The 12,995-nt window shown below is 38.2% G+C and overlaps 1 protein-coding gene across 2 annotated transcripts in view; it reads left to right on the top strand.

Moving 5' to 3' along the window:
- LOC104872305 (cytochrome c oxidase assembly protein COX15 homolog) overlaps window positions 1–12,972 on the top strand; it is a 24,361-nt gene extending 11,389 nt beyond the window's left edge. Inside the window, exons 4-9 of one of the 2 annotated variants that reach the window (XM_010638528.3) lie at window positions 318–504; window positions 2,714–2,881; window positions 6,108–6,189; window positions 7,971–8,125; window positions 10,073–10,138; window positions 11,229–12,972. In XM_010638528.3, the coding sequence (XP_010636830.1) occupies window positions 318–504; window positions 2,714–2,881; window positions 6,108–6,189; window positions 7,971–8,125; window positions 10,073–10,138; window positions 11,229–11,360 (790 nt within the window). In that variant the 3' untranslated portion in view covers window positions 11,361–12,972. Of the gene's footprint in view, window positions 1–317; window positions 505–2,713; window positions 2,882–6,107; window positions 6,190–7,970; window positions 8,126–10,024; window positions 10,139–11,228 lie in introns of both variants that reach the window. The other variant, XM_010638527.3, reaches the window with a different exon arrangement.
- Window positions 12,973–12,995: the final 23 nt, after the last annotated feature.

Genomic DNA, 12,995 nt, shown 5'->3' with positions numbered 1-12,995 from the left:
CCCTCCCTCTCCCTCTCCCTCTCCCTCCCCGCCCTTCCTTTTTTCTGAGGCAATCTCACTGTGTACTTCAGTATGTAGCCAGACTGGTCTCAAACTCACAATCAAACTGTGCCTGCTAGATTCCTTTATTTCCTCATCACTGATTTAGGTAATTAATGAGCTACCTATTCTAACATCTAAGTCAAAGTCATCCTGAAGTTGCTGAAAAGGGACAGGGCAGACCTATTAAACTGCAGAATGTTTCTGCATTTCATAGAGAAATAAAAATCACGTGGATATGTCCTCCTTCTTTCTTTGTAACTTCTTGTTTCACCCAGCTTAAATCATGATATGACCCTGGCTGAATTCAAGTTCATCTGGTACATGGAGTACTCACACCGCATGTGGGGTCGTGTTGTAGGTCTTGCATACATCCTGCCTGCTGCTTACTTTTGGAGAAAGGGTTGGCTCGGTCATGGCATGAAAGGCCGCGTTCTTGCTCTCTGTGGCTTAGTCTGCTTCCAGGTAAGATTTAATCAAGGTTGAGAAACTACAGCTTCAAGGAGCTTCCTAGCTGGCATTATTTCTAGGAAGTAATCTTTGAAGCACTGTAACAGAGTAGGTAAAAGTATGCATTTTAGTGTCACAGACACCTGCCACTTAGTAGGGCAAGCTCTCTGATCTTTGCGAACTATGATTTCCTTACCTTTAAATCCAGATAATAATAGTGTCTGTTATTTAGAGTTTGTGGATATTAAACCAGACAATAACGTAAAATGCACTTATCTGAGTGTCTGATGTCAGTAAGTGGTCAGAAAATGCATATCCATGTATCATAAGAAGTAGAATGGGTCCCATCATGAATCTCCTCCTGGGTTCTCTTCCCTTTTTCTTAAGAGTGGAATACTATGCTAGAATGGCTCTAGAGGCAAATAGGAAAACTCCAAAAGAGAAAAAGTTTGTGGGATGAAGGATCTTAGAATATAGATTTACCCAAGAGATATTTAGATATAAATAATGTTTAAAATCATTTAAGTAGGGGCCGGGAATGTAGCTCAGTGGTGCAGTATCTGCCTGGTAAGCACAAGTCCCTGAGTTTGAGTTTGATTCCCGGGACCAAAAAAAAAAAAAAAAAAAAATCATTTAAGTTAAATTCCTTTAAAGGAAGAAAGCTCCGAAAGACTCCAACAGTTAAGAGGTTGGGTAGGGGCTGGGGATTTAGCTCAGCGGTTCGGTGGCCTGCCTTGCAAGCGCAAGGACCTGAGTTCGATCCCCGGTACCAAAAAAAAAAAAAAAGGTTGGGTAAAGCTGACCAGCAAAAGGAATTATGAGAGAAGACACTTAAAAATATGTGGATCAAAGCATAATAGTTCCAAGGGAGAGTATCAGAGAAACATCAAAATTTGATTTGGAAGAAGCTAGTTGGTTAACTTATAAGTGACAATTTGAGCCACTTAGAAGGGATTAAAGGGGCAATAGAAACAGTAAGGAATTAAAAGTCTAATAGAGCTGGATGTGGTAGCGCATACCTGTAATCCCAGCACTCGAGATGCTGAGGCAGGATTGCCATGAGTTCAAGGCCAGCCTGAACTACATAGGAAGACCTTGTCTCAAAAAGCCAAAAGAAATTTTATAAAAAGGTCTAATAGTAATTAGAAAAAGTTAGATGGAACAAAATAAAATTTCATATTTTAGAATTAAACCAACACTAAAAATAGATTTCCAAGAAGGAAAAAATTTAAAAGTCAAAGTTATGGGAGGAAGAAAAGTGAGGGCTGGTGAATTATGCTGTATATGCCTTCCTCTTCCAGTGTCTTATGCAGCTGAAATCAGGGTAATTAGAATAGCCAGGTGATATTGAAAGAAGAAAGAATCCCAAAAACGATTTCCTGAGGAGTATATACTTGGAAGAAGTGGGAGAACCTAATTCTGCTGCTTTAGGAGAACAGGTGTGAAGGGACCATATTATATTTGATATAATTGGGACAGACAGTTGTTTGGTTAGTTGAAAAAGCCAGTTATAGCAGAGAAGGATCATAAAATATGATACATATCTAAATTTAGACATGTACTTTCACTGTCATTTTTTTTTTTCTTTTCACTCTAGGGCTAAGGCTTTTCTTTGAGTTCCCAGATTAGAGTTCAACTTCATATCTCTCCAAAAACTATGTTTTACAGCTTCATTTTCCTTAAAAAGGATGGGGGAGGGTTCAGATATTTACAAAGCAAACTGTCTACAAGGCCTTATAGATTGGTATGACCTCCCCTTAAAACTTTTTTTGAGACAAGGTTTCACGCTGTAGTTCAGGCTGGTCTTGAATTCATAATGATCCTCCTGCCTCAGCCTCCGAAGTGCTGCGATTGCAGGTGTGTGCTGCCACGCCCAGCTCCAGAACTTTAATAATTGCCATATGTCCACTTGACATGACAGTAATTGTTCTTAAGCAGTTATTTTAATTAAGGTTTTTCAAAGCAATCAATGTTTTCATAGTCAATTTTTTATTCATTGGTTTACATAATGTTAAATTTTCTCAACTATTTGTAAGATTTTGCATATAATGATAAACTTGTACTTTTTTATATTTGGATTATAGTTCAATAAAACAGAGGTAAAGTACTGATAGTAATAAATATGGAACTGTGGATGTCATGATTCTTGGGATATGGAAGGAGAGGTCAGGAAGGGAATAAAAGTAGTTTCAACTTCGATTTGCCTCTTTCTTTTGGGTGCTAGGGTCTGCTAGGATGGTATATGGTGAAAAGCGGATTAGAAGAAAAACCGGATTCCTATGACATCCCCCGGGTCAGTCAGTACCGCCTTGCTGCCCACCTTGGGTCAGCCCTTGTTCTGTATTGTGCCAGCCTGTGGACCTCACTCTCCCTGCTGCTCCCTCAGCACAAGGTAAAAGTCAGTCTGGATTTTTCTCACATCTGCACATGTGCTACCAGGGTCAGAAGGAAATGTTGATTCTAGTGAGAAATTACAAGTCGAACTTCAAATTCTCTTAAAGTAAAATCTGTCAGTTTTCCAGAAACAAGATTGTACTATAGTTTACAGATTTACTGAATGTGGGGACTTCAGGTACTTTTGAGACTGCAAAAACAAAACAATATATTTGGGGGAGGAGTTGGAACAATTCATTTAAAGGGAAATTAGCACAGGAGCTGAATTTTTTTAATTGTATTAAAATATAGCAAAATTTTTCATCTTTTCAATAACATTAAATATATTCACAGTATTGTACAACCGATCTTCAAAAGTTTTTGATTACCCATTAAATAATAACTTCTCAGGCCAGGAATTTAGCTCAATGGTACCACCATCTGCCTTGCAAGTACAAAGTCTGGAGTTTGATCCCTGGTACTAAAAAATAAAAAGAATAATAATAATAATAATAACTCCTCTTCTCTCCTTTCCTTTGCCCCTGGCAACCACAAGTTACTTTCTGTATGAATTTGATTACTCTAGATAACCTCATATAAATGGAGTATTTGTCTTTTTGTGGCTAGTTTATTTCATGTATCATTATTTCCTCCAAGTTAACTCCTGATGTAGCATGTGTCAGAATTCCTTATTTAAGGCACAGTACTGTTCCATTGTACATACATATGATGTTTTGTTTACCCACTTGTCATTGGACAAATTGCTTCCATTTTTTAGCTAATGCAAATAATGCTACTATGAATCTGGGTGTACAAAATGTCTTTTTGGTTTTAGTTCTTTTGCATATATATCTAGAAGTGCAATTGCTGGATCATATAAGAGCTGAGTATTTTGTCTGCATTGTCTGTTGGGAATGGTGCAAATATAAATTTTAGGGGAAAAGTGAGGAGTACCAACAATAAGAAATAGCCCAAACATTTTAACTTCTGACTTCTAGAAGAGGTAGTGGATAGGAAAGCAAGGCAGGCTAGAAAAGAGCTGTATCTTAACTTTTGGTGGTGTATATAAGCCATGCTGTTCATTGTTTGTTAATAGAGACCTACCATTCAAATTTCACATACAAGTGATTTGTCTAAAAGGGTTTTCTGTATGCAGGGTTTCCCTTAGGAAAATAAGAGTTTTTACATTTTATGCTTTGATATAAAAGCAAGATATGAGTATTTTTGAAGCCATCATTTATAATAGAGGTCTTAACTACACCCTTCAGGACACTTTTTCTAGTGTTTTAAAACCATGGTTAGGGATGTAGCTCAGTAGTACAGTGCTTGCCTAGCATATACAAAGTCCTAGGTTCTATTCTCGCACCAGAAGCAAAACACAGAAACAGTGATTATTACATGAGGTACTGAAATCATAGGTTGACCAGTGACAGCAAACCTTTTAGAGCTTTCAATGATACAAACAGCCCACTGCAGCATGCATGCTGTAGGTTTGCCACCACTGCCCTAGATAACTCTTCATCGAGTGGTTTGAAGAGATAGTTGGATTGTTAAGTAGAACCATCCAGTAGCTATTTGGAGCTAGTGGCTTGGATCCCGGTAAGGATTAGAGATGTTCACTTGGCAGTCATCCCCACAGAGAAGCCAGATGGTCGAAACATTGTAGTAGACTTTCAAAGTCAAACTTCTAAAATATGTTATGTGCATTGATAGCTTCTATTTCTTGACAACCCATTCTTTAAATTTCAGTCCCCATATTCTGACTTCTCCTCACTACTTTACACACAAATTCACGTGTATCCACACAGTTAGACATACATACCTATACATACACGCTGCTGAAATTAAACTCTTAAGCATTACTGATTATGTAATTTGTTTTCCCCTTTTTATTTCTTTGTATTACACCTAATTATGGAAAGGATTTGAAATGATGGTCATTTAACCACGTAGTGCTTAATTTTAACTAATTAAGATTAAATAAAATTAACTTTGTTTAAATCAAACTTTTTTTTTTTTTGGCAGTACTGAGGATTGAACCCAAGAAGTGCTGAGCTGTATCCACAGTTCTTTTTCTTTTTCTTTTTCTTTTTAAAAATTTTAAGGCAGTCTCTCCCTAAGTTGCCCAAGCTGCCCTTGAATTTGTAGTCCTCCTGTCTGAGCTTCCTACAGGCATGCACTGCCATGTCCAGCTTAGATGAACATTTTACTTAAACTTCATATTTAAATAAAAATAACATTTTATGCAATTTTGAGTCATACTAGGCAGTGTTTCAGTTTTGTTTTGTTTGAGACAAGGCTTACTATGTAGTTCAGGCTGGGCCTGAACTCACTATGTAGCCCAGGGTGGCCTCAATTTGTGGCAGTCCTCCTGCCTCAGCCTCCTGAGTGCTGTGATTACAGGTGTGCACCCCTACACCTAGCTTCAGTGTTTTGAGCCTTCATTACCCACAAATGATAAGATATATCCATCATCACAGAAAGTACCAGTAGACAGCATTAATAGTCTCTCCTACCATATCTTACTAATGGTAAGTAGCTTTTCACATTCTAGATTATAAGACATTTGAGGGCACCAATTAACTCCTTTGTATGTATGTAATGACCTGTTCATAAAATTATTAATATTTGTTGATATACTGATTAATATCAGAAGTTGGCTGTAGTAGAAATGAAAACAAATTTTGCCTTTACCACAAGCACTATCTTGGGCTGGGGATTTAGCTCATTGGTTCTGCTGCCTGTCTTGCAAACACAAGGACCTGAATTCAATCCTCAGTACCAAAAAAAAAAAAAAAAAAAAAAAAAAAAAAAAAAAAAAAAAAAAAAAAAAAAAAAAAAAAAAAAAAAAAAAAAAAAAAAAAAACCTACTATTGGCATTTTATACAATTTAGATTCTGACTATATTTGCTAAACTCTAATATCACACACAACATGAAAATCCAATCCGATCTTAAGCCAGTGATTGCAATCATAGAAAAACACTTTCCCAAGTAATGTAAGTCATTCAGTTACCAACAAATACATATTTGAGTACCTTCATGCCAAGCAGTAGGCAAGACAGATAGAAATGTATAATTGTAATAAAGTATCATGCATGTTAGAATAAGAATGTCTGTTCAGAGTACTTAGCCCTAGGAGCCAGTGAAGTTCTAACCTTAAATTGGCACTTATGTTTGGCCTTGGAGATCTTTTGCTGTCTCTCCTGATGCCTGAAATCCAGTTGTGATTTCTTTCTTATTTAGCTGCCTGAAACCCGCCAACTCCTGTGGTTGAGACGATATGCTGGTGGAACAGCAGGTCTAGTGTTCCTTACAGCTCTCTCAGGTAAGACCCTTCTCATCAGAGATGGCCTGGTTTGTTTCTCGTCCAGGTGGGATCTCTTGCCTAATGCTTTGCCCTTCCTCCTGCATCTTCCTATTTCCTTTACATACTTGTCTTGTTCCCACCCTCTTCACCATGTTGATATCTGCCTGGATCTAGCCTGTCCAGATTCAAGTTTTTGCTTCACCTCCTATGACCAGAGTGACTGTGGCAACTTATAGAACCCTGTGTGGAACTGAAGGCTTCAGTGACCTCATCTGTAAAGTGGAAATGATGACTGTAGTGGGAATAATATATGTGACCTGCTTAGAATAGTACCAGGCATGAAGCAGAAGTTACATAAGGGTTAGCTGTTTGTGCTGTATAGCATTATTGTGATTACATTACACTAAGTTGGGTCAGACAAAAGGCCTTCCCTTAAAGATGGTCAAAGGTGGAGAGTTCATTAGGAGAGAAAGAACAATACAGGGTTTTCTCGTTAGGCCACAACTCCACTTTAACCTCTGCCACTTCAGAACTGCACTAACAGCAGTATCAGTAGCTCCATTTGGTTAGCTAAATTAATTAAAATTAAATAGAATCCAGTTATTTAGTCAAACTGGACACGTTTTGAGTACTTACGGCTAGTCAATTGAATAGCACAGCTTTAGAATGAAAACAGTATGGATTTAAACTAGTGATCTACCCAACCCTTTTCTGTCCTCTGTTCTTTTTTCTCCTTTTCTTCCTCTTTCTTTTTTGGTTTGAGAACATGAATTTTTACTTCTTTATAAGTGACATTCCCAAAAATAAGTTGTATGACCCAAACTTCTGAATCTTCTTTGATCATAAATGATGGCTCATTCATCTCTTAATTCACAGATGCCCTCTTTTGTATTTATCCAGCATTTAATGAATAAATTTTGAATTTTGTCTAATTCTTATGTTCATCTAACAGACATTGAGCACTTGGAGAAGATACTGCATAGTAAAAACATAATGTGAGCTGGGCATGGTGGCACATGCCTATAATCCCAGTACTCTGGAAACCTGAGGCAAAAAGATCACAAGTTTGAGCCCAGTCTGAGAAACTACACAGCTTAGCAAGACCCTGTCTGAAAAATTAAAATAAAAAAAGGGCTGAAGGAGCTGGGCATGGTGACACATGGCTGTAATCCCAACCTCAGGAGGCTGAGGCAGGAGGATTGCCACAGAGTTCTAGGCCAGCCTGAACTACATAGAAAGATCCTGAAAAACAGACAAAAGGATGGGGATGTAGCCCAGTGTGAAGTCCCTTGATTTAACCCCCACTACCAAAAAAAAAAAGTCAGATATTCATGCTATAAAGAAAAATAAAACAGGATGAAGGAGTACAGTGAGGTGGAGTAGAAAAGTGCCATTTTATATAGGACATCAGGAGAGATTTGTTTGCTAAGGTGACATTTGATCAGAGCCATAAAGGTGTGAAGGAAGAGATTCTACACACACTTGTTCAAAATATATTAGTATTCAGCGGGAGGGGAGAAGGCATCAGAATCCTAAGGGAATTTTCCCAAGATAACAGCTGTCCTTACCGAGCTTCTAGTCCTAGGAGACATGCAAAACTCTTAGGTGAGAACATGTGAAAAATACAAAGTTACTGAGTTTTTTTTAAGTTCCCATGGTGATTGTGATGTATACTCCCAATTTGAGAGCCCTGTTATAGATCTGTGATTCTCTGGCTATCTCCTTTTTCTAACTTTGAGATAATAGGCTTTTTCTATATCTATTCTCTCATTTTAAGTCTCGCTTACCTTGGAATACAGGGGCTTTTGTGGCAGGGCTGGATGCCGGTCTTGTTTACAACTCCTTCCCTAAAATGGGAGAATCCTGGATCCCAGAGGACCTCTTTACCTTCTCCCCAATCTTGAGGAATGTTTTCGAGAATCCCACCATGGTGCAGTTTGATCACCGGATCCTGGTAAGTGTGGCTAGCAGTTCCTGCTGCCGACTGAGCACGGGGAGCAGCACACAGGTTTTGAAATATCATGAAGCACTGATGGCATTAGTCAGTGGCCAGAACTATATTTCCCATTCTTATTCAGAAAACTGCAGGACAAATTCTGTAGTCTGGTGTTTTGTACTTATTACTCACACCCCTTCCACATATTCTAGTGCAGGACATTTTGAGTTTCTTTAAGTTCGAGTATGCCTTTCCTCACCTGGCAAGTGATGACCTCCCTCGGTCCCGAACACACCTGGACATTCGTTTCAGCAGATACAAAGTTGAGAAGAGAAGCATGCAGAGACTCTGGTTGCCACACACATAGTTATTAACTCCAGAGAGCAGGAGCCTCGCTAATACTTTTCAGTTTATTTAAGCTCATAGGCACTGAACTACTGCTGTGGGCTTTGCATGGTAGGATTGGCTTAGCAACCTGGGCATGATAAATTGGCACAGCAAGGAAAAGCAGAAGTAGTAGTGCTGGGTAAGGCTGAGTAATGGGAGGTGGACTTGAGCATAGTAAATTCAAAGAGAAGTTTTAAAAGAAATAACCAACAGAAATGGGACCATCGGAGTGAGTTTTGAGCTAGAGATGAGAAATGTCATTAGATCAAGGTGTGTTGAGTGTGACATGATAGGTACATCTGGATAGAGAGGTCTGGAGGACTCAGCCAAGGGGTCTGGGGCTAGGGCATGTTATCTTGTGTGAGTTTAGTCCCACCTCTACACAGTATTTTGGCATGAATGAAGTTTGGTTGAAATTGTCATGGACATCTTTGCAAAAGAAAAAAAAATGAAATAGGTATGGAAATAAGGTAAAAAGAATAATTCTCGACATCATGAACAAGGAAGAGAGACCTTATTGCCAGCCCCAGACCCTCATTCTAAAGGGGCAGGAATGAAAATGAGACTTTTATCTTTGCAGCAGTTAGTAGCACTACCACCTAGTCCACTTGAAAATAATAACCATCATGTGTTGCTTTAAATGTAGAATTAGAGATAAAATTAGATATAAGGATGTTCTAAAGAATGATCTAAAAAGTGATTCTAGAAAAGTAGAATCAAGTCTGACATAACCCCTTTTTACAGACATGACAGCGCTGTATCATTCCCGTGAATGTAAAATACCCACCTGGTTCATGATACATCGTAGCAACTGTGCTTTGTCAGCATTTTCAGTGATACTGCTCTAGCATGTTTTCTTTCAAGATGACGACTAAGAAGCTAATAAAAATAGTGCAGGTTACCAAAATAGTTTTTTGTTTTTAGTGGAATATGCTGGATGTTTCTATGATTTTGTTCAGAGGACTGCAAGAACCTGGGAAAGTTGTTGCTTATGATGCATAACATTCTGCTATTATTGGTCTTTTTATATAAATATAAATATACATACAATATGTGTATGCATAATTTGAATTTTTGGAAACTTTGGCTGTGTTGTCAACTTTGGAAAAAGTATCCCAGTTTACAGTGTTGAGTTGGCATTGTGCAAAATTAACAGCCATATTGGTGTGGGTTTGATTACAGAAATTAACAGTATTATGAAAATAATGAAAAGAAAAAGTGAGGGTCACATCTGGGTGACACCCACCTTGGAAGGTGTCTTAGTGCACTGAGATAGACTACCTGTGTATAGAGAGCGATACGTACACAATCTCCGGGGTATCCGTGGGTAACACTGACACAGAAGCTGCAAGAAGAAGAGACTAAGCAGGAATAACTAAGGTGGAACTAGTTTCAGGATGGCTCCCTTTGGTTAGTACAAGAAAGTAATTTAAGGTCACTCTGCTTCCAGAAGAGACATGTAAATTTAGTGGAAGTCCTGGCATGTGAGTGGGACCTCCACTCTTGTGATGAGTCTTTTTTTCCCCACAGGGAATCACTTGTGTCACTGCCATTACAGCGCTTTACTTCTTGTCTCAGAGGATCCCCCTTCCTCGAAGGACCAAGATGGCAGCAGCGACTCTGCTAGCTTTGGCATACACACAGGTACAAACCACTTCTCCTTGGTCTGATGGTATCCCCCAAACAGAGTTAGAAAGGGAAAGTGACAAACTGGAAGAAAATATTTTTAATATTTGTAATAGATTAATAAGAAAATAAAGGGTATCAATCTCATAAGAGGAATGATGGCCAATTAACATGACCTCACCAATAAACATAGCCTTGCTCACAATCAGAAAAGAGGAAATTAATGAGTACTGTTTTTGTGCCTATCAATTTGGGAAGAAATGAAGGGAAACAGAAGGAAGATAATCAGGAATTGCCCCGGGTATAGAAAAACAGATACCTTTAAATATTTTTGGAAAGAGTATGGGTTTTTATAACTTTTCAGAGAGAAATTTGGCAATATCATTTAAAGTGATAACATAATCCTTTGGCCTAACAAACCATTTGCCCTAGAAATAGTCTAATGCTTTGTTTAAGGAAACTCATTACAGACTTGTGATGGTGGAAAACTGGGAACAATTTAAGTATTAAACAACCATGGTAAATTTACTTCGGAATAATGTGCAGAAGCTTAAAATAAGATTTAAGATATCAAAAATGAGAATCAAGACCTATTATGTAAAGGTACAGAATCCCAATGATGAATGTAACTGTATTGTATACCTAGATTGTACCAATAAACTCAATAAAAAGAAAAAAAGATTTAAGATATCAATTGTTAGGTAAAAAATAAATGACAACAATATTTTTAACAGCATGAATGGCGTATTTCTTTGTAAACAAATATCTGAAAGTGTAAGTGTGTAGAAACTGGTAACAGTAAGTACCTCTGGGGAGCTAGGATGGCATACAGCAGTGGTGGCAAATGTATGGCATGCGTGCCACAGCGGGCTGTTTTTATCATTGCAAGCTCTGAAAGGCTCGCCATCATGGGTACAGAGGGTAATTTAGGAGAATTTTGGGTTTGCTTACTGTCTGAAGTTTCTTATTGTAAGTGTACTTATATACATTATCTATTTAGTGTTCTGTTGGGATAATGTAGAGGTTAGTGTATCTGGTTATCTGTGCCCGCTTATGTTCAGTCTAAACTTGTGGTTTCTGTTTTTACTGCTCCCTTTCCTTTATATAGGTGATCTTGGGCATTAGCACTCTGCTGATGTACGTTCCAACTCCTTTGGCTGCCACTCACCAGTCGGGCTCTTTGGCTTTGCTTAGTGGTGCCCTTTGGTTTATGAATGAACTACGAAGAGTCCCCAAATAATTCTTGGAGGGTCAGCTCCCTGGGACTGAAAATGGTTTTGAGAGCTCATCAAAGAAGACAGAACTTGGACTTCCTATGAGGATGACCTTGACATGCCTAGTGGTTTCCAAATTGGTCAAGTTATTTAGAACTTTTTGCCTATTTGAGACAGTCACTAGCTCAAGAATGTCATGAATTGTGGTTATGCCAGAGATTCCTTTTTAAATGTTACCTTCATGGGGCTGGGGATTTAGCTCAGCAGTTTGGTGGCCTGCCTTACAAGCGCAAAGACCCGAGTTCAATCCCTGGTACCAAAAAATAAATAAATTAATTAAATAAATGTTACCTTCATGTTGAAAATCAGGCATATTGTATAGGAAGAAATGTGTGCTATATATTATTTCTTAATGGCCCTATCTCAGTTTTCTCAGCGTTGGCGGGCTGTCGGTTATACAAGCACGATTTCCATGTACTTGTGCCCCTGGGTCCTCCTCACCAGGGTCCAGCTGGTAGAGACAGTAACTGCAGAGCAGTGCCCCAGTTAAAGGTTTAAACCATGACTAAGCACTGGCCCACTGCTAAGTTGTAGGATGATAAGATCTTCTGGTTTTTTTTTTTTTTTTTTTAAGGAAGCCAAATATTGGAGATTTATGTGAAACCTCTTAATTAAATGTTGGCAACTAATTTCAAGTTTTTAAAAATGTAACAGGTTTAACATGTCTGGGAGTCATACATGACCTGAGATTGCCTGTTTGTAATTTCTGAACTAGATGATCTCAGTTCCCGTTCAACTCGTGTTTTGTGAGTTTCAGTGTGACTCACACTGTACCATTCTCAAATGTTCTTAGCAAAACAAAGGTAGACAGTTGACTGTGATGTTCCAAAAATCCCAGATCCTGATGGGCTTATGCTATTGCTTAGACATGGTTCCCAACTCCTCTCACATTAAAATTTTTTGGAAATCTCAAATCCCAAGCTTCAACCAAGACAATTAAATTACAACTGCAAACAAAAATAGGCTGGATTTTAAGTTTCCAAGTGATACCAATGTGCCTGTGACTTTGGGGACCACTGGTCCTACCCTTACAGCCTCGGTACCCCTTAGAAAGTTCTCACCAGCTTAGTGCCATTCCTCCTGAAATTCCACCCTATTCCATCTCACTTAATGTGCTGTGTGGTGATCTTGTGTGTATGTTAACAGGATATTGTCTCTAGATAACAGAATTCCTTAAAGAAAAGGAACTGTAGTTACTGGGGCAGAAAATCCAAATTCTCCTTAGTTAATAACTGAGACAGCAGAGGGCAGTATAATGCAATCCAAAGAACCATATACTAATGCTTTTACAGTCACTCCAGAAAAGTAGCAATTCATGAGTAAGTTCAAGCTTCAATTTACTTCATTTTTCATTTATTACAGTTGAAGATAAGTTTGGAAAAACATCTTGTATTTAGCTATATAACTGCATTATGCAATCCACGAGCTCCTGGTGAACAGAAAATCTTAATTATTTTTGTATGTGTTATTCCCAGAGCCACCAGACACATAGTAAATACTGAATGGAATGACTGTATGAATGAAAAATAAGCAATTACAGATTGATGTTCCAAATACCTCTTTAAATCACATACTTAAAGGATTAAATGATTTTCCCTTAA

The sequence above is a fragment of the Fukomys damarensis genome, unplaced genomic scaffold (genome assembly GCF_012274545.1).
Source record: "Fukomys damarensis isolate Sample0158 unplaced genomic scaffold, DMR_v1.0_HiC HiC_scaffold_8, whole genome shotgun sequence".
Lineage (NCBI taxonomy): Eukaryota > Metazoa > Chordata > Mammalia > Rodentia > Bathyergidae > Fukomys > Fukomys damarensis.
Note: the sequence above shows the minus strand (reverse complement) of the source record. Positions and strands in the feature narration are given on the sequence as shown.